Source organism: Hyla sarda, chromosome 1 (assembly GCF_029499605.1).
Source record: "Hyla sarda isolate aHylSar1 chromosome 1, aHylSar1.hap1, whole genome shotgun sequence".
In the NCBI taxonomy this organism is placed as follows: domain Eukaryota; kingdom Metazoa; phylum Chordata; class Amphibia; order Anura; family Hylidae; genus Hyla; species Hyla sarda.
Window position 1 is genome coordinate 297,124,467 of NC_079189.1, and position 22,564 is coordinate 297,147,030.

Here is a 22,564-nt window from a genome sequence, read left to right on the forward strand (position 1 = left end):
GTGCAAAAGTATATAAATAGATAAAAAAAATATTATTATATACATTTGGTATCACCATAATTGTACAGAGCAACAGAATAAATTTAAAGGGGTACTCCACTGGAACATTTAGTTTGGAAAGCTGTGGGGGTCGGCCACGCACCCTCGGGACGTGACGCCATGCCCCCTCAATGTGAGTCTATGGGAGGGGCTGACCCCTGCAGTGCACAAACAGCGTTCATATTTGACTTAAATATCAGTACACTTTCACTCACATGATACATTCAGTTTAGGGGAATGGTCCCGCGTAGCGCTTATGCAGCGTATTTCACACTGCGCAAAATCACCTGTAGCAGCAGGAAATATGCTGCATATTCTCAGATGATCATACACACAGGGCTAGCCAGCGTCAGCCCTGTATTTTCAGTGAAGATTAGAGTCAGAGCCGTGCCCCAGCGTGACTGTGACGCGCGGCCTGGCCTCCAAACTTCACTGAAAATACAGGGCTGCCGCCGGCTGGCCCTGTGCGTATGATCATCTGAGAATATGCAGCATATTTCCTGCTGCTACAGGGGATTTTGCACAGTGGGAAATATGCTGCGTAAGCGCAACGTGGGACCATACCCTTAGGGATTGATCTATTATTACAAATGTTTTATGCTCCATTCGCATACAGCTATTAGAATCAGCTGCCTGTACCTTAGATTAATCACAGTTCAGATCAGTCATTCGTAGTAACTTGCCCTCCATATGACAAAACTTAGTTACTATACGGAAATCTCCTTAATGTTTGAATTATCGTAACAAAATTCTGTCTGAAAGTTTCCTTGGGATTGTGTGATTTTTTTGTCTGTTGGAAATTCCAGATGGTTGGGTTGGAAGAATCCTTTCTTGTTCAGTTGTCTGTAGATTATCAGAGAAAGTAGAAAGCTTCCAACCAGACATGTAGCTGGGACCACTGTCCACATAAAGTAGTGCCCATCTGCAAAATAAATGAAAGCATCTTTACTATTTAGGGTAGAGTCACACATACCACATCAGCAGCGGGTCTCCTGCAGCTGAAAATCCACTTGCGGATTTTCTGCTGTGGAATTCTGCAAACTAAATTCTGCAGCGGAAAATCCGAACGTGGAATTTTAGCTGTGGACAACCTGCTGCAAATATGCCACGTTTGACCCTACCTTTAGGGGGGTTTCACACACAGCATTTTTGTTGTGCAGACAAATGTTTGTTGAAAGCCAATAATAAAATATAAATTGCATTACAAACAATACTTTTATTAGTGTTGTCTTTCTTAACTTTTTGTTTTTTGGTAAGGCTATGTTCACACTTTTGGTCAGCTTTTTCAGTCATTTACAGCCCATTATAAGACTAAAAATGCAGATTTAATAAGTAAAAATGCATCCGCAAAATTGTGGCCACATTTTTTAACATTTACTGTGCTCTACATAAGTCCATAAAAGTGGTAGTCTGTGCACACAAATGGGGAGATTTTTTAAAACGTGCAGAGGAAAAGTTGCCCATTGCAACCAATTAGATTATTTCTTTTATTTTTGCAATATGTTTACATATTGTGTTCATAGACAACTATTTTTCCATATACTTTAATGTAAAAAATATGATTTGATATGATATACACATCAGAAGTTATTTCCTTAAAGGGGTTGTTTTACAAAACAAAGTTGGTAAAATCAGATATATAGCACATTCATATATGTAAAGGAGGACAAATGATATGTTTTTAACGAAAGTATCTTACATCCCTGCAGAGTTCCATTCCCTCAGATCTGATCACTTCCTGTTTTCCTCTCTGAACTGTGACCCTGCTGTTGCCAGACAACACACTTTACCACAATCCCTATTGCTTGCATGTGCAGGGGAGATTAACTGAGCCAGTACTTCCTGGACATATCGGGAGACTGCAGTTTAACTAAGCATGTTTGATCCACCTTAGTAGTTCGCAACCAACGGCAGCAGGTTATCAAAATAAAAAGCAGGGTCATAGGGGATTAGGAGATCTATATCTCCCAAACAGGACATTTGAAGAAATATTTGTACATTTGAAATATGTTTAATTTCTCATAATGCATCAGTTTAGACCTATATACCTTTATAAAGCAACCCCTTTAAATTCAGTCAGGCTGGGGCACAATGGAGCTAACAGGCTGGATTATTCTGACGGTCCATCCATGTGCTATACAGATTTAGTTTATGAATTGCTGTTCAGGTTGTCTGTGTTGGTCCTTAAAGGGATACTCCGCCCCTGGCCTCTTATCCCCTATCCAAAGGATAGGGGATAAGATGTTAGATCGCCGCGGTCCCGCTGCTGTCGACCCCGGGGATCGCCGCTGCGGCACCCCGCCATCATTACTGCACAGAGCGAGTTTGCTCTGTGCGTAATGACGGGCGATACAGGGACCGGAGCAGCGTGACGTCATGGCTCCACCCCTCATGACATCACGGCCCGTTCCCTTAATGCAAGTCTATGGCAGGGGGCGTGACGACTGCCACGCCCCCTCCCATAGACTTGTATTGACTGGGGCGGGCCGTGAAGTCACGAGGGGGCGGAGCCATGACGTAACGATGCTCCGGCCCCTGTATTGCCCGTCATTACTTGCAGAGCGATCTCGCTCTGCGCAGTTATGATATCGGGGTGCTGCAGCAGCGATCCCCGGGGTCCCCAGCAGCAGGACCCCGGCGATCTGACATCTTATCCCCTATCCTTTGGATAGAGGATAAGATGTCTAGGGGCAGAGTACCCCTTTATAGTCCCTGTTGTGGCTGGACTCTTTATTATATGATCCTCCAGTGGACCAGTGTATTTCTGCATTAATTAACTGGTTAACATACAAAATCGGCAATTTTCTGCTTTTGGGGTATATATTGGCATACCAGTATGCCAACGTATATCCTGAATGTAGACCACTTAAATAATGTTAACCCAGCCTATAAAATTGGAATCTAGTGTATAGAACTTCTGGACAAAGCCAATTTCACTTCAGAAGAGCAGTTTTGAAGAATTTTTCCCCCAGACGTTACGGCTGCTGCATACAGCCAAAACCATGCCTACATGCAATGGCTGTTCCATGTTGCGGAAATTATCATAATGTAGCTTCAGTCTCATGTGGCAGCAGCAACATGAGAACCCACTTCTATTGCTCCTTGGTCCAGTTCTGAGGCTCATATGCCCATTGTAGGCTGTTTTGGTTGTAAATTAGTCTCAAGCTGTAATGCAACTAACTACACTGCTCAAAAAATAAAGGGAACACTAAGATAACAAATCCTAGATCTGAATGAATGAACTTATTGTATGAAATACTTTTGTCTTTACATAGTTGAATGTGCTGACAACAAAATCACACAAAAATTATCAATGGAAATCAAATTTATCAACCCATGGAGGTCTGGATATGGAGTCACACCAAAAATCAAAGTGGAAAACCAAACTACAGGCTGATCCAACTTTATGTAATGTCCTTAAAACAAGTCAAAATGAGGCTCAGTAGTGTGTGTGGCCTCCACGTGCCCGTATGACCTCCCTACAATGCCTGGACATGCTCCTGATGAGGTGGAGGATGGTCTTCTCAGGGATGTTCTCCCAGACCTGGACTAAAGCATCCGCCAACTCCTGGACAGTCTGTGGTGCAACGTGTTGTTGGTGAATGGAGCGAGACATGATGTCCCAGATGTGCTCAATCGGATTCAGGTCTGGGGAACGGGCGGGCCAGTCCATAGCATCAATGCCTTCCTCTTGCAGGAACTGCTGACACACTCCAGCCACATGAGGTCTAGCATTGTCTTGCATTAGGAGGAACCCAGGGCCAACCGCACCAGCATATGGTCTCAGAAGGGGTCTGAGAATCTCATCTCGGGACCTAATGGCAGTCAGGCTACTTCTGGCAAGCACATGGAGGGCTGTGCGGCCCCCCCAAAGCAATGCCACCCCACACCATTACTGACCCACCGCCAAACCAGTCATACTGGAGGATGTTGCAGGCAGCAGAATGTTCTCCATGGCGTCCCAGACTGGTCACATCTGTCACATGTGCTCAGTGTGAACCTGCTTTCATCTGTGAAGAGCACAGGGCACCAGTGGTGAATTTGCCAATCTTGGTGTTCTCTGGCAAATGCCAAATGTCCTGCACGGCATTGGGCTGTAAGCACAGCCCCCACCTGTGGACGTAAGGCCCTCATACCACCCTGCTGGAGGTAATTTTGCAAGGCTCTGGCAGTGCTCCTCCTGCTCCTCCTTGCACAAAGGTGGTGGTAGCGGTCCTGCTGCGGGGTTGTTTCCCTTCTACGGCCTCTCCATGTCTCCTGATGTAATGGCCTGTCTCCTGGTAGCGCCTCCATGCTCCGGACACTACAATGACAGACCCGGAAAACCTCCTTGCCACAGCTCGGATTGATGTGTCATCCTGGATGAGCTGCACTACCTGAGCCACTTGTGTGGGTTGTAGACTCTGTCTCATGCTACCACTAGAGTGAAAGCACCGCCAGCATTCAAAAGTGACCATAACATCAGCCAGGAAGCATAGGAATTGAGAAGTGGTCTGTTGTCACCACCTGCAGAACCACTCCTTTATTGGGGGTTTCTTGCTAATTGCCTATAATTTCCACCTGTTGTCTGTTCCATTTGCACAACAGCATGTGAAATTGATTGTCAATCAGTGTTGCTTCCTGAGTGGACAGTGTGATTTCACAGAAGTGTGATTGACTTGGAGTTAGATTGTGTTGTTTAAGTGTTCCCTTTATTTTTTGAGCAGTGTATAATAGCCCATTTGGCCAAGGTCAGTCAGTTAGCTTTGTAAGTTTGCCTATTTTTCCTGCTTTCACTTGATGCCTGATCTATACCACTTCTTGATAAATACCATTGTCATGAGATAATCAATCTTATTTGCTCTATCTGTCAGTGGCTTTACTATTATGGCCAATTGGTGTATACTTAAGAACCAAATATGTGTTGATTATTTTATTTTATTAAATAACATTTATTTCACCAGTTATGTTTCTTTCATGCATATTTCTGAAAACTACAACAGCATTTACTATTTAGTTGGATCTCCACAGTAAAGTCTGGTCTCATATGTCACCACAAAAATTGATTTGAAAGCTACACAGTTCTAAATGGCCTACCTTGTAGATGTGGCATTTTTGCATTCGGGGGGTACAGTGTGTGGCGATAATACTTTCTGGGGGCACAGTGTATAGAATTGTTACATTCAGGGGCAAGTATATGGCCCTATAACAGTCAGTAGGCACAGTGTGTAGCACTATTACATTCAAGGGGCACAGTGTGTGTCACTATTATATTCAAAGGGCACAGTGTGTAGCATAATATTCAGGGGTAGGGTTTTTTCTTAATATAGAGGGTATGAATGACCAAACTCGACAGAGATGAGTTGTGGTCAGGGGAAATGATGGTAGTTTGGGACAGATGGAGAGAAAAAAGAAGGGAGTTATTAGGGTCATCATAAACACTGCCAGGCCAGGACTATAATAGAGATGCAGAATAATGTATTACACCTGTGTGTGACTGGCCTGCCGCGTGAAGTAAAGCTAAATTTGCCACAAAGTGAATTGCTCTCCATTATTTTTGTTTAAGTTTTTGGGGTGACTGGTAAGGTTTGTGTGTTAGGGCTGCTTTTTTGCCTTCAAATACCCTTAGGAAACAAGCCAAGAGGTCTTACAAGTTAGACATCAGCTTTCCCAGTAAGCCAGGACACAATGAAGGACAATATTTGCCCTGATGGGAACTGATGAGCCAGAACTTCAAGAATTATCATACATGGGTTACATTAGAAACTAGTCAGAACAGTAGAACACCTTTACACTTAATAGAAATCTATGAACCGTATTGCTCAGGTAGGAATTAGTGGAAGCTGGATCTTTAATAGCCTGGGTCAACTAGACTTATAGCTAGGGAAAAATAATTTTAGTGCTTTCTGCCCCCTTTTAAAGGCCTGAATCCAGTATGTGCACCTGCTACGCAGCACAAGGGTCCCAGTAGGATAGAGTTTGGTTGGCTGAATGCAGGGTGGAGAGGACAGGAGCAGCATGTACATACAGTTGCAGACAGATAAAAGCAGTGGTTGTGAGTAGCGGTGACACTTTTGGCACTGTATATTAATATTTATGATGAATAGATTAAACTGCTTGCAAAACGAAATAACAAAACACTAAAACACTCTGCTATGTTCACGCAGTTTTCTTTTCAGGTGTATTTCATTTGTAAAAATGCCTCCAAAAAATTGCGTCCACATTTTTAACCTTAATGAATTCTCAGTTAGTCTTTGGTAAAGTGGTTATCTGTGCACACAAAATGTAAAAATTTGCTTAATGTGGCCATATAGTTACATATTGGCCCTGATTTACTAAGAGTGGGGTGTAGGTTTTGTTGTGTTTCTTGCTTTTCCGACTTTTTTTTTCCCATGGTATTTACTAATTTACTCTGCTTTTGGAAACTTTATACATGCTTTAAAGTTTAGGGTTTTCTTCCCAGAAAATTTTAGGAGTGGTTTTCAGAAAAGACGAGTGATTTTTGCATGAAATGTAGGGAACACGCCCCTTTTCCTAAAAACCATGCCCATTTTGTAAATTTTTTTTTCACTCTGAGTGTTTCAGATTCTGTCGGGTTTTTCTGTCACACATTCTGTCGCATGGTCCTTGCGACAGAATTTAGGCACAAAACCCGACAAAAAGAGTAGGGATCCTGTTAGTAAATGAGGGCCATTGTGTGCACAGACAACCACTTACCCGTAGACCCACATAGAGCACATTAATGATAAAAATGCTACACAATTTGCCCATGATTTTGCAGACACATTTTTACAAATGCAATATGCCTGAAAAAACACTGTGATACTCTACCCTAAAGGTAGTGTATGAATATTAGGGTGCAATGCAAATACTATTTTTTTTCTGTACTTACCTATGTAAATGGGTTTGGTAGGAGTTTGTGTAGGTCGTGTATTCTGTATGAAGACTGTATTTATTATAGGCACCTTTGTATTCCCTTCTGGACTAGTCAATTGATGACTCCCTATTGTAGTGTCCTTCTGTGCCCTTGGTAAGGCTTGAGCATTTTGAGAAGCATTAATAGTGGCTGTCACATAAGATGTCTCCTTCTGTGCTATGGTAGATAGGATTTGGGAGGTGGAAGAAGCAGGGACTGCAAGGGTGGTCTTTTCTATAAATGAAAATATTTAGTATGAGATTTTAGTGAATGAACAGTAAACATGCCCTTCTGCCTGCAATGTGATAGCTAAATCTCTTCTATCACATGTTTTATCTTATGACAATACATGTTACACAGTTGAGCTGATGTATCAAGTCTTATGTGTTTGGCTGCGTTTCCACTTGACAGTTCTTTTTATAAAATTACCACTGCATTTATTGAACCAAATCCAGAAGGCCATATGCATCTTGTGTTCACTACATACATTTCACATTGTTCACTTGTCAATAAAGAAGGTATTCTAGCACTCAATGAATTCCCCAATATCCTGTATTGGCAAAATCATCTTAAAATACAACCACTTTTGGGTACATTCACATGTTGCAGATTTGCTGCAGAAAACTCTGTTGCCTAAATCCAGGAATTGAAAAACAGAGATAATTTCAAACACCTCTCCCTGTCTGTCTCCAGGTTGGTTGTGGTTCTGCAGCTCAGTTCCATTGAAGTGAATGAAGCCAAATTGTAATACCACACCTAAAAGGGGGACAGACAGGTCTTTGAAAGAAAATAGGTCTGTTTTTCGATTCCCCCTTTTAAATCTGTTTCATATATTTAAATGAGGGATGTTTCTGCTGAAAACACATACATTTCTGCAAACCCCATTCACAAAAAATGTTTACAGCTAATGTACAACAAAAATAGTGAAACACAGCCGCACATGCACCATTTGTATTTTGATCTACTTGCTTCTCAGCATAATTTCAAAAACTAACAGGTTGTTAGTATACAATTTGATCAAAAAGTACAAGCCCACTCGCCACGTCAAGGCCACCTAGTCAGGAGTGGGTCCCTAACCTGACACTAGCGCAGCGCTGGGCGTCGACCACTGCCTCCGAAACACCAAGCCCACCGGGGGAATGACCCAGTGGCCAGGCAACCCCACTGCTGCCCGACCAAGCCGCTGGTTTTGCGGTGGTGGTGGCTGCCGCCCGGCGCTATGCCAATGTTGGGTTAGGGACCAACTCTAAAGAGGTTCCCTTTACGTGGTGGGTGGGCTTGTACTTTTTGATCAAAATGTATACTAACAACCTGTTAGTGTTTGAATTTATGCTGTGGATGTACGGCTGTGTTTCTTTTTCTCTACTTTTGTTTTACAATTGTAGTCTGTCGCCTCTTTCATAGCCAGCACTCTGCTCCCCCCCCCCCCCCCCCATTAGGCCCAGGCATTTTTAATTAGCAGGAGACTGCACAAGGATTTCCTCCTCTCATTCTCCCAGCCTTCTGGTAGGGAGCACTTGGTAGATAATCACATTGGTGTGGTTGCACTGCGGCGGTCATTGTTACTGTGATGCTTTGTCTGTGGGGTGGTGCGGCACGGAGCCAGGGGCTTGGTCGGGCATCAGTGGGGCTGACTGGCCACGGGGTCGCTCCCCCTGTGGGCATGGTGTTGCGGTGGTGGTGGCTGCCGCCCTGCACTACGCCAATGTTGGGTTAGGGAGCCACTCCAAATAGGCGGCCTTGATGTGGTAGGGGAGCTTGTACGTTTTTAACAAAATGTTTACTAACAACCTGTTATTGTTTGAATTTATGCTGAGAAGCAAGTAGATCAAAACACAAATTGTGGATGTGCGGCTGTGTTTCTTTTTCTCTATTTTTGTTTTATACATGTTTACAGCTAATCTGCCACATGTAAATTCATCCTTGAAATTCTTTTTAGTTATAGGCTTATCAAGATCATCAGATCTATGTATATATCATCATAAGCAATTGAAGTAAGCTTCAATTGCTTATGATGATATATACATAGATCTGATGATCTTGATAAGCCTATAACTAAAAAGAATTTCAAGAATAGAAAAATCCATGCCACTTTGAACTGTCATCTCCTAATATTGCTATAAGTGCATGAAATAAACACCATGTATACCTGTACATTCCTACTTATATTTGTACGGTATGAAGTGGTATATCAAATTGTGTTGTTTGTTGTGAAGTAAGGGCGAATTCACACTACAGAATGTCAGTCCAGAAAAATCTGATGGTAGGACCCATTAGATATGCGCCGTCACTATTGACGGCAATGCAAATCCAAGTGGATCCACAGAATTAACTGGTTCATTCTTTCGGCAGATGTATTTTCGTGGTGGAATTCTCTGCTGCTGAAATCCAGCAGTGTGTGTGTGTGTGATGCAGCAGAATCCCGTTGACAGCACTGGCATTTCTAGGCAGAATTTGTAAGTGGAATTCCTTGCAAAAATTCTGTAGTGTGAATGCGCCCTATAAATTGCTAGAATAAAAATCCATTATGCTTCCTTTTTATTTTTATCCTGTGTTATTTCTGTTTGACACTCAGGTCACATAAACAGGAAAAACAGATCCATTGTGAAATAACACAATACATAACAATGATTTGGTGGCCTATGTTAACCCTTGTCTATTGTGGCTGCACTCTTTATTGTATGTGCTTTCTGGGGACCAGTCCATCCCTTCATGGTTTATATAAAAAGAATTACAAAATAAATGGTCACAATGAAGATGCATACACATAGTAAGAAGTATGAATGTGGGATTTAATAACTTTCAGACCAATCTATTTTTGCGCTTCAGGACAGCAATTTAAAGGGGTTCTCCGGTGCTTAGACATCTTATCCCCTATCCAAAGGATAGGGGATAAGATGCCTGATCGCGGGAGTCCTGCAGCTGGGGACACCCGTGATCATGCACGCGGCACCCTGTTAGTAATCAGTCCCCGGAGCGTGTTCACTCCGGGTCTGATTATGCTCGACCGCAGGGCCGGCGGCATGTGACATCACGCCTCCGCCCCCGTGTGACGTCACGCTCCGCCCCTCAATGCAAGCCGACGGGAGGGGTTTACTAACTGATTACTAACAGGGTGCTGCGTGCATGATCACGGGCGTCCCCAGCTGCGGGACTCCCGTGATCAGGCATCTTATCCCCTATCCTTTGGATAGGGGATAAGATGGCTAAGCACCGGAGAACCCCTTTAAGGGCTTGTTTTTTAAGGGTGCAAACCACCCCCCCACCCATTCCACCAGTTTTGTTTTTCTTTTTTGCACTGTATGTCTCTGAATTGAATATGTATATATGTATACTTTATATGGCTTTTAACTTTCTAACCCCTCTTGGACTTTTCTACATTGTTTCATGGTATAAACAAATATTCAAATTTATTTTATTGCGATTTTATGCAATGAACCAACACAAAATAATCCATCATTTGGAAGTGGGCAGGGGGAATATTAAATGGATTTCTAAATTATTTACAAATAAAAATCTGAAAAGTGTTGAGTTCCCCCCCTTTACTGTAAAACACCTAACAAAGATCTGGTCCACCTGTTTGCAATTTCTGTACAAATTCATGCCTCAGAATTTCTTAGAACATACAGCAGCATGAAGAAAAGAGGCTTACTATACAGGTCAGGGATGATGTCGTGGAATAGTACAGGGCAGGGTTAAGTTATAGAAAAAGAATCCAAGCTTTAAACAACTCATGGAGCACCATAAAATACATAATCAGAAAATGGAAAGAATATGGCGCAACCGCAAACCTAGGACAAGGCCATCCACCCAAACTGACAAGTCGGGCAAAGAGAAAATGAATCAGAGAAGCAATCAAGAGGCCCATAGTAACTCTGAAGGAGCTGTGCAGAGCTACAGCTACGGTGGGAGAATCTGTCAGCATGACAACTATTAGGGTCTATTCACACGGTAAAATTTTATGCACGCGGATTCTGCCTCAAATTAAAGGGGTATTCCAGGCAAAAACTTTTTTTTACATATCAACCGGCTCCGGAAAGTTAAACTGATTTGTAAATTACTTCTATTAAAAAATCTTAATCCTTCCAATAGTTATTAGCTTCTGAAGTTCTCTGTCTAACTGCTCAATGATGATGTCACGTCCCGGGAGCTGTGCATGATGGGAGAATATCCCTTGCATGATGGGAGAATATCCCCATAGGAGCTGGACAGCTCCTGGGACGTGAGTCATCAGAAAGTAGTTAGACAGAAAACAGCAACTCAACTTCAGAAGCTAATAACTATTGGAAGGATTAAGATTTTTTAATAGAAGTAATTTACAAATCTGTTTAACTTTCCGGAGCCAATTGATATATAAAAAAAAGTTTTTGCCTGGAATACCCCTTTAAAGCCTAACAGACTTCTATGGGATTATGCACTCCCATTCACACTTCTGAATTTCCACATGCGAATTCCATACCAATGCCGCACAAAATCCGAACAAGCCAGAAACCACCCAAACGAATGCAAAAACGGAATTGGTGCGGAAATTCTGCCGTGTGAATAGACCCTAAGGCTATGTTCACACTACGGAATGTCCGCACAGAAAATCTTTGTGCAGACACACTGGAGACTGCGGGCACCAGCATAATTTGCCAGCGCTAGGACCGCACAGGAATGTGCCGTCTCATAGATGGCCATGCATTCCGTGCGTAGTCCACAAAAAGAATGAACATGTTCATTCTTTCTGGTCTGCGGGCACAAAAATTGCAATTTACGTGCCATGTGCACAGAGCAGCAGAATAATGTTGAATTCAACAGGACTCTGCTGGAGCGAAATCTCCATGCTGACTTCCAAGTGGAATTCCGCACAGAAATTCTGATGTATGAACATAGCCTTAGTAATGTACTTCACAAATCATGCCTTTAGCAACACTTTTTTTCTAGAGTTTTTTTGGAAAACTGCCACCAAAGTTTTTGAGCCAAAGTCAGAAGTGGGTCCAGCAGTAAGGAGAATTATAAGTCTTTCCTTGATATTTCTCATTCCTTTTGAATACACTTCTGGCTTTGGCTCAAAAACTGCAGTGGCGGTTTCCAAAAAATGCTAGAAAAAAACCTGGGTGGAAACCTAGCCTTATGGAAAGGTGGCAAGAAGAAAGCCATTGTTGCAAGGAGCCACAATAAATCCTATTTGAAGTTTACTATGGGCAAACACATAAAAATTTGCTCTGGTCAGATAAAGACAAAAATTGAACTTTTTGGCCTCGGTGCAAAACACTATGCATAGCGAAAATAGAACAGTACCCATTACCCTGAGGATGTAAAGACAGGACAATCCTTAAAGATAATCTGATGCAGTCTGCAAAAGTCTTGAGAGTGGGATAGTGGTTCAGCTTTCAGCGGGACAATAACACTAAACACAATGGGGGAGATTTATCAAAACCTGTGCAAAGGAAAAGTTGCCCATAGCAACCAATCAGATTTCTTCTTTCATGTTGCAGAGGCTTTGTTAAAAATGAAAGAAGCAATCTGATTGGTTGCTATGGGCAACGTTTACTCAGGTTTTGATAAATCGCATGTTGATGTCCTAAAATGGCCCACTCAAAGCTCAGACCTGAATCCAATTCAGGTCGTTGGCAAAATTGGTGTTCACAGATAGTCACCATGCAATCTGATGGGGGTTCAGATTTTTTGCCAAGAACAATGGGCATATACTCCCATCTCTAGATGTGTAAAGCTGACAAGTAATGGGGAGATTAATCAAAACCTGTCCAGAGGAAAAGTTGCTGAGTTACCCATAGCAACCAATCATATCGCTTCTTTCATTTTTGAAAATGCCTCTGAAAAATCCCAAAAGACTTGCTGCTGTAATTGCAGCAATATGTGGGTCTACCAAGTATTTACTCGGCAGAGTAACAGTAACAAAGTGAGCAAAAAATCCAAGGGGGTGAATACTTATGCAAGGGACTGTATCTATAGTGTTAAGCCTGGAAGGCTGTGTTTGGGGGAGTGGTGTTGGGTACATAAACCCCCCTCCTCACCTCCTCTCATGGCTTCACTATCTGATCGGTTCCTCTGTTGCTCCGTCCAGACTTTGCCCTGCCGGCTGGCACGGTGACTGTCGGGGTGGAGCTGTGGCAGCTCCCTCGCATCAGATTGGTGACATCATCAGTCGCAACGCACGCTCCCCTGTGTACCAGAGCAGGGAAGCTGTGCACCTGCCAGGGATGCGCATGTCTAAGCTCTGGAGAACCTAAGTTTAGAGCACAGGGATCACAAAATGAGGGGGGGGGGGATGATTACTGTAGGTGCGGTGTCACAATACCAGGCTTACAGGTCACGGAGCCAGGCGCAACCAGCATCCTTATCAAATGCTGCAGTTAATTATGTTACAGTCTCTATAATCTTGTTTTACAGTCCATAATCTTGCTCATGAAGGTTATATATAACGTGTCTGGCAGCTAATGTCATAATGTTATACAGGTTCTTTTTAGGATAATGGCTAGTCATGTCTACACCTTCTTGCATTCTCATTCAGGCAATGTTTTTTCCCATTCAGCGTGTATTTCTCGTGCCTAGCAGGTCTGTGTGTTGGTCAGTCTCGTACACTTATAAAGCGTCTTAGGTACTTGTTAACTGCCATTTCTGTTATTTATACCCACATGTTCACATAGGTTCACGCCATAACGGGGAAGGGACTCACGTCTAACATCACTGATATTACAAGCAGGACTGTATCACATTACAGTGCCTCGTTAATACACAGACAGACTACCGGTTTGTCTGACACGTTCTTCGGACGGAGTATCCTGTTAGACATGGTTATTGACACGACTTCAGAGCAATGACATTCCACTTAGTCAGTGAGTCACCACAGCTACTGGCTCGTCTTCAGAGCAACATCATTACACATAGGCAGTCAGGCCACCGGTTTATCTGACACGTCTTCAGATGGGGCCCTTTGCATCACTGTTGTTAATGACTCGTCCTTCAAAGCAACAGCCTTCAGGTAACGGATGGGACTCTGCCACTGGAATTCGCAGTTTTATTCTATTTTCTGTCATGTCTGTAGTTCTATGTCCCACGGTTGTGCTGTTAGCAGGTCACTTAAGGTTCCTCTTATGGTAGCCACTTATAATCCACATGCCGCGCACCATACTATCCTGTTGACGACATAATGTTACACTCCCTGAACAATATAGGGTGTTGGTAAGTCAGCCTTGTGTTCAGCGGCCCTTTCCTGCGTTACCATCATTTCGCACATGTATTTGGTTTCCTCACGCTTATAGTGAGCATTCTTGTATGATAGTTACAGCTTCTTGTTTGGTTATCAGTAGGTTTGGAGTGGTTGCGGTGCGTCATTTAAGTTATATAGGGAACATGGTTGTTGTTGTCTCAGGTCAGTAATGCGTTATTTGGGGAGTTAGCTTTTGGTTGGTCGTAGCTCACTATTGTGCAGCAACATGTCCCAACCATCTGACATCGAGGAAGCACTTTCCGTCCCAGAGACTCCCGTAAGGGCCTCTGATCGGGGTAGTGCCCCCTCTTACCGCACCTGACTATCCCCAAACTAATGGAGGAATTGAGGAGAAAGGGCATCCCTCTTATTGATGTCTGATCCCATGACAGGGGGTAGTCAGGAAGTTATGTCCGCTCAAACAATGATTGCTTCCCTAACCCAATTGCATAGCATGATGAACACATGATGTCCTCGATGGCAGGGTTCCAGTCCAGACTAGAAGAGTTGGAAAGGTCTCGCACAAGGGAACCACCCAGCACAGCTACCATGCCCGTAGCTTCTACTTCTCAAGCAACTCCGCCAGGTAAACCTCTCATGCCTCCTAATGTCGCTCCCGCTCATTTTATCCGGCAGCGATTAAGAAGGACATCCTGGAAGGCAAGGATGTTAATCGCAACTATTGACCTAACCGAAACCAAAACTGTGGCATGTGTTGAACTAGCTGTTGTTTTCAAAAGTAAGGATGCGAGACTGAACAGGAAGCTAACAATTCCTGAGTTCATCATCGCTTTTGGTTTGTTCAGGGATGTTGTTTGTTCTGCTAATCCAGAACGCAGGGAAGAACTAAATTTGTATCTTCATAAAGTGACGGAGATGGTGTACAAGTACGGTGGCTCCGCATTTTATGATTATCACAAATCTTTCTCTGCAAAAGCAGCCACAGCTTTCATCAGTTCAACTATACCACCAACTGGGGCTCAATTGACACTGAACTATTTTGCTGGTTTGAAAGCCCCTTCCTGTACACTATTCAACTCGATATCACACACTTCCGCATGGTGCTCACAGGTCAACAACCCGGAGGAACCCAGCACCAGTAAAGCCCCGGCGGTTAGTAATTTTCCCGATCAAAAATCTAATACCGTTGTGATACCAGATAAATATTTACCAGATAAATATCAGGTATCTTGCCACCTGCACTTATAGTAATTGCCACCTCTTGCATGTTTGCTTTAACTGTTTTAGAGCCCGCCCCAGCACCATCTGTACACAAAAGGGGCCCCAGGCATGACTAGGTGTAATACAGGCCAAAGCCTTGGCTCAGATGCTCAGTGGCCATCCAGATCACGCTTGGATTAGTTGTTTAGTAACTGGCTTCTGTGAAGGGTTTCATACTGGGTTGATCGCTCTCCCTCAGTTTACATATGAATGCAAGAACTTAAAGGGGTAGTCCAGTGCTGAAAAATGTATTCCCTATCCTAAGGATAGGGGATAAGTTTCAGATCACGGGGGGTCCGACCGTTGGGGCCCCCCACGATCTCCTGTATGGGGCCCTGGCTCGCTGGCCAGATACCGAGTGTCGACCACCACACAAAGCGGCGGCTGACACACCCCCTCAATACATCACTATGGCGGAGTCGGAGATTGCCGAAGGCAGCGCTCTGGCTCTGCCATAGAGTTGTATTGAGGGGGCGTGTCAGCCACCGCTTCGTGCGGTGGTCAACACGCCCCCTTCCCACGGGCTGCAGGGGCCCTATAAAGGAGATTGCGGGGGGCCCCAGCGGTTGGACACCCCGCAATCTGAAACGTATCCCCTATCCTTAGGATAGGGGATACGTTTTTCAGCACTAGATATCTCCTTTAAAGGGGTATTCCACCCCTAGACATCTTATCCCCTATCCAAAGGATAGGGGATAAGATGTCTGATCGCGGGGGTCCCACCGCTAGGGACCCCGCAATATAGCATGCGGCACCCACCGGTTTGTGCTCCGGAAGCGATGGAGGGTATTTGTCCCGACCACGGGAACGGAAGTTCGTGACATCAAGACTTCGCCCCTGTGTGACATCACATCACGCCCCCTCAATGCAAGTCTATGGGAGGGGGCGTGACTTGCATTGAAGGGACGGGGCGTGAAGTCAGAGGCTGTATGCCCAGCAGAGGTGAGTTAGTGTTAGGGTCCCGATATGAAGCCACCTCCGTGTGGTGGATGGGGGGACACGTTTTGATCAAAAAGTGCGCTAAGAGCCTCCATTTTGTTGACCAAGTGCGCTGCTGCCATTTTCTTTCTTTACAAATTAGTGTTATCTTCCACCAAAACTTGTAGGTGGGGCGTGACAATACGCTATTTCCCATGTTTCCATCAGTACTTGTACTCTCTCAGCTCCGTTCAGTCCTATTAGGGAAACCAGCTGACAGCTCCCTCCTGCCTTTCCAGTCCACAGCGCTAACTTCAACACAGTTTGTCAAACACATCCGCTCATTAATTATCATGCTGGGTCATGATCCAGCAGGTATATCAGGTCACTCATTTTTGCATAGGGGCAGCCGCTGCAGCTTTCAGACACAACATTGCAGGCCACATAATTAAGCAACTAGGTTGTTGGAATTCTGCCTGTTTCACCCAATATATTCCAGATCCGTCTCTTGAAATGGCAAGTGTGTTTAAAGTTTTGGCTCTGTGATACATAATAAAATTGCGTTGCACCTACTCTCTTGTCTTTTGCCCTCTATAGGCATGCCCTCGATCGCGGTTATGGGCACACTTCAACTACTAATGCATATATTTATGATAATAATATTTTTCCATCAAGGTAATCCCTATGGTAGTTCATGGGTAAGTAAATTCTTTGTTATATCCATATGTTATATAGAGATGCATCATCCCGAACCATTTTTAGAGCCAGGACCACAAGTGTTAAAGGGGTACTCCGGTGAAAACCTTTTTTCTTTTAAATCAACTGGTGGCAGAAAGTTAAACACATTTGTAATTTACTTCTATTAAAAAATCTTAATTCTTCCTGTACTTATTAGCTGCTGAATGCTACAGAGGAAATTCCTTTCTTTTTGGAACACTGATGACATCACGAGCACAGTGCTCTCTGCTGACATCTCTGTCCATTTTAGCAACCATGCATAGCAGATGTATGCTAAGGGCAGCAGTGCTGGGGACTTGGGTTCAAATCCCACTAAGGACAACAATAAATAAAGCGTTATTATTATTATTATAATAACGTTAGCAGAGAGAACTGTGCTCGTGATGTCATCAGAGAGCATTCCAAAAAGAAAATAATTTCCTCTGTAGTATTCAGCAGCTAATAAGTACAGGAAGGATTAAGATTTTTTTTAATAGAAGTAATTTACAAATATGTTTAACTTTCTGCCACCAGTTGATTTAAAAGAAAAAAGGTTTTCACCGGAGTACCCCTTTAAGCCTGGAAGGCTGTGTTTGTGGAAGTGGTGTTGAGTACATAAACCCCCCTCCTACCAGATACAGGTGCGTATGGCGCGTTTGGCGTCACCCGACCATTTTCTTTTCAAGCACATTATAGGGTATGCCCTCTATAGGCGTGTCCTCGATCGTGGTTATGGGTACACTTTAACCGCTAATGCAAATGTTTATGATAATAATGTTTTTCGATCTCGGTAATCCCTATGGCAGTTCATGGGTAAGTAAATTCTTTATGTTAAATCCAGATTTTATATAGAGATGCATCATCCCGAACCATTTTTAGAGCCAGGACCACACGTAGAAGTTGTTACCAATTATGTCCTATTTTACTTTTTATTTCTGTGAAATAAAATATATTTTATTTTCACAATTCTACTACATTCATGCATATTTTGCTAAAATGCAAGAGACAACCATTTAGTGGGAACTCTTCAGTTATTGAAGACATCTGATTACATATCTCAAGTTCAAAGATGCTATATACTTTTGAATGACACTTTTGGGACACAATACATTCTGTATGAAAATAAAATAAACTACTAGCAAAACTGAACAACAGATTACTAAGCCACTCTGCTATGAAGGTGTATTATAATGGAAAGCGTTTGTCATTTACGAAAACTTTTCACATGTAAAGGTATGTTCACATGGGTGAAAATTGGGCGAAAAGTCTGCATGGAATATCCCATAGAAACATCAGGCGCGGAAATTCTGCCGTGTGAACATTGTCGCAGAACTGGAACTCTCGGTAGTGGAGTGTATGTACGGACATTCTGCCCAATTTTCGCCCGCATGAACCTACCCTTACATTCAGATTCCAGTGTCCAAAGATAGAATAGTCAAGGAATAATCCGCAAGGAAATGCATTGCCGTCTAAGAGATGGCGCATTTCCAAGCGGTCCTAGCGTCCGCCGGTCAATCAAATATGCAGAATGTTCACACCTGTTTTTCGTGCGGACATTCTGCCCAATTTTCCCCGTGTGAACATACCCTTAAAGGGGTACTCTTTTCTTTTTAAATCAACTGGTGCCAGAAAGTTAAACAGATTTGTAAATCACTTCTATTAAAACTTGTACTTTTTGTACTTTTTAGGGGCTGTATACTAAAGAGAAATCCAAAAAAGAAATGCATTTCCTCGGATGTCATGACCACAGCGCTCTCTGCTGACCTCTGCTGTCCATTTTAGGAACTGTCCAGAGCAGCATATGTTTGTTATGGAGATTTTCTCCTGCACTGGACAGTTCCTGAAATGGACAGCAGAGGTCAGCAGAGAGCACTGTGGTCATGACATCAGAGGAAATGCATTTCTTTTTTGGATTTCTCTTTAGGATACAGCCCCTAAAAAGTACTGGAAGGATTAAGATTTTTTAATAGAAGTGATTTACAAATCTGATTAACTTTCTGGCACCAGTTGATTTAAAAAAAAAAAAGTTTTCCACGGGAATACCCCTTTAATAGGGACATATCAAAACTTTTGATTAGTCAGGGTCTCAGTGTTCAGACCCCCAGTGATCATTAGAACAAGTGTGGAGAAGCACTCAGCTGAGCAGTTCTCTTCCCTGCTTTTATCATCTTACTGCAGGAGAGCGATTCCATAGTAAGTTTATGGAAAGCATATTCTGCAGCAAGACATGGAAAGCATCAAGCCTGGGAGAGAAGCACTCAAGTAATCGCTTCTCCTGGCTCATTCTAGTGATAGACCCCAAATGATCAAAACGTCTCTACTATATGTCAAAATTTTTGTTAAATGATAGGACCTTTTTGTAAATATTGTCTCTGTACTTACCAATATTAATGGTCATTTCGTCATTTCTACGAGGCGCAACGGGCAATAACGGGTTCCGATGGACTCCATTATAGTCAATGCGGTTCGTTGGGCGCCACTATTTTCAGAGAGAATAGCGGAAAAAAAGAAGGTGCAAGCACAATTTTTTCTACCGCTATTTTGCCCAGCAGTCCTGACGACCGTCACACTACTGGGTCATAACGGTAATGTGAAAGGGGCCTAAAAGAGTACAAATCTGATCACTTCCTGGTTTCCTCTCTGAACTGTGATGCTGCTGCATGACTTATCTACATCTCTTCTAGTAGCTCTAATGATACCCTCCCCCCCCCATTTGTCAATTTAAATGACTACTTATTGTCTCTGTACTTACCTGTGCTAGAGGATTTGGTAGGAGCCTGTGTAGTCTGTATGGTGACTGTATTTGTATACCTTCCTGGAGTGGTCGAGTGATGACTTCCTATCTTGGTGTCCTTCTGTGCCTCTGGAATGGTTTGAGAAGCATTAATAAAGGTTGTCACATAAGGTGTTTCCAGCTTCCATGATGAGGTGGATATGATTTGGGGAGTGGAAGAAGCAGGTACTGCAGTAGTGGTCTCTTCTATAAATGGAAATATTTAGTATTAGATTATGCATATGTACCTGTGAGTTGGGTATCAGACATTAGTGATGTATTGTCATGTGTTCTTATGCTTTTTTATATCTTTTTATTTCCTTTTTCAGGAATAAAAATACAATACAGTACAACACAAAACAGTCAACACAAAACATTCAACATGTCATTTAGTACAGCAGTAATAATACAAGTGTGCGCAGTAAGGTATTGAAAGTGGATGTAGTGTCCTTAAACATAAGAAGAAAAAGAAGTAACAACATACCAATATAAGAAACCATTGGGAACATTGTATTTATACCTTTGTTTGATAGCTTCAAGGTTCCCTCTCTTGTCAGTACATGATCATTGACATTCAGTTGTGCTTCACATCTGTATGTGGTCTCTTCTGTCTCAGGAATTTCCCAGCTCCACATTACATTATATAGTTCATCCACCTCTTGGACCTCCTCGATGTCAATGCTCTCACCCAACCTTTCAGTTCCTCTGTAGCAGGTGATTTCAGGTGGAGGGTACACATGCTTCATCGAACAGTTCAAATAATGGACACCATTTTTCATGCTGTTGCTTAGAAGCAAAGTTTCGGGTAGAGCTGCAACATCGAGAACAATACATATAAAGGTCACTTACACATTTTGTACCCGTATTTGTGAACCAACACTAAATTGGAACAAACAGAGTATAATGGAAAAAATTATTAAAAGATATGCCCCCCTTTTACAGTATATTCTAAGCTTGCTCCTAGTTTTGGCTTACAAATGATGGAAAATACAGAACTAAACACTAGTGTTGCTCGCGAATTCGCGAATATTCGTGAATATAGCACTATATATTCGCAATTACGAATATTTTTTTTTTCACAGTACACATCACAATGATCATCCCTCTCTGCTTCCAGCTTGTGTGGAGTAAAGAAGGCTCTAATACTACTGTGTGAGACAGGCGTGCAAATTTTCGCATATGCGAATATTTGCATATGCTAATTTCTGTTTCTGCTAATTTTGGTATATGCTAATTTTTGCATATGCAAATTTTCGCATATGCAAATATAAAACGCGAATATTACGAATATGCGAATTTAGCGAATATATGACGAATATTCATCCATTTATTCGGGAAATATCGCGAATTTGAATATGGCCTATGCCGCTCAACACTCAACACTACTAAACACTGTGAATGTGGCTAGACTGTTTATAGTGAACAGGTTTATAAACCCCTTAAGGATCACAGGTATTTTTTTATTTTTGCACTTTTGTTTTTTCCACCCTCACTTTCGAATGTCCACCTACAGACCCATATAAGGGGTTGTTTTTTGCGCCACCAATTCTACTTTCTAATTATATCAACTATTTCACACAAAATCTATGGTGAAACAAAAAAAAAATCTTTGTGGGGCAAAATGAAAAAAAAAATGCCATTTTGTAACTTTTGACTTTTGTTTTGATGGGACTTTTTGATTACTTTTTCTAATTTTTTTAGGGTATACAAAGTGCCCAAAATAAGCAATTCTGGAATTTGGTATTTTTTTACGTATACACCATTGACAGTGCAGTTTAATTAACGTTATAGTTTTATAGTTCGGACATTTCACATACAGTGGGGGAAAAAAATATTTAGTTGGCCACCAATTGTGCAAATTCTCCCACTTAAAATGATGAGAGAGGCCTGTAATTTTCATCATAGGTATACCTCATCTATGAGAGACATAATGAGTAAAAAAAATCAGACAATGTGATTTTATGAATTTTTTTTAAAAGAATTTATTTGCAAATTATGGTGGAAAATAAGTATTTGGTCACCTACAAACAAACAGGATTTCTGGCTCTCACAGAACTGTAACTTCTTCTGTAAGAGTCTCCTCTGTCCTCCACTCGTTACTTGTATTAACGGCACCTCTTTGAACTTGTTATCAGTATAAAAGACACCTGTCCACAACCTCAAACAGTCACACTCCAAACTTCACTATTGCCAAGACCAAAGAGCGGTCCAAGGATACCAGAAACAAAATTGTAGACCTGCACCAGGCTGGGAAGACTGAATCTGCAATTGGCAAGCAGCTTGGTGTGAAGAAGTCAACTGTGGAAGCAATTATTAGAAAATGGAAGACCACTGGTAATCTCCCTCGATCTGGGGCTCAAAGCAAGATCTCTTCCCCCCGTGATGTCAAAATGATCACAAGAATGGTGAACTAGTGAATGACCTGCAGAGAACTGGGACCAAAGTAACAAAAGCTACTATGAGTAACAGCCTACGCCACCAGGGACTCAAATCATGCAGTGCCAGACGTGTCCCCCGTCTTAAGCCAGTACATGTCCGGGCCCGTCTGAAGTTTGCTAGAGAGCATTTGGATGATCCAGAACAGTACTGGGAGAATGTCATATGGTCAGATGAAACCAAAGTAGAACTTTTTGGTAAAAACTCAACTCGTCGTGTTTGGAGGAGAGAGAATGCTGAGTTGCATGCAAAGAACACCATACCTACTGTGAGAGCATGGGGGTGGAAACATCATGCTTTGGGCAGTTTTTTCTGCTAATGGACCAGGACGATTAATCCGTGGAAAGGA

General features: G+C 42.6%; 1 protein-coding gene across 1 annotated transcript in view; it reads right to left on the reverse strand.

The window, feature by feature from the left end:
- Positions 1-22,564, reverse strand: part of MADCAM1 (mucosal vascular addressin cell adhesion molecule 1) — a 46,821-nt gene that overhangs the window by 14,079 nt on the left and 10,178 nt on the right. The window contains exons 3-6 of the mRNA XM_056562817.1: positions 20,300-20,590; positions 19,759-19,986; positions 6,911-7,168; positions 753-961 (exon numbers count right to left, since the gene is read on the reverse strand). Of these exons, the coding sequence (XP_056418792.1) occupies positions 753-961; positions 6,911-7,168; positions 19,759-19,986; positions 20,300-20,590 (986 nt within the window). The remainder of the gene's footprint in view (positions 1-752; positions 962-6,910; positions 7,169-19,758; positions 19,987-20,299; positions 20,591-22,564) is intronic.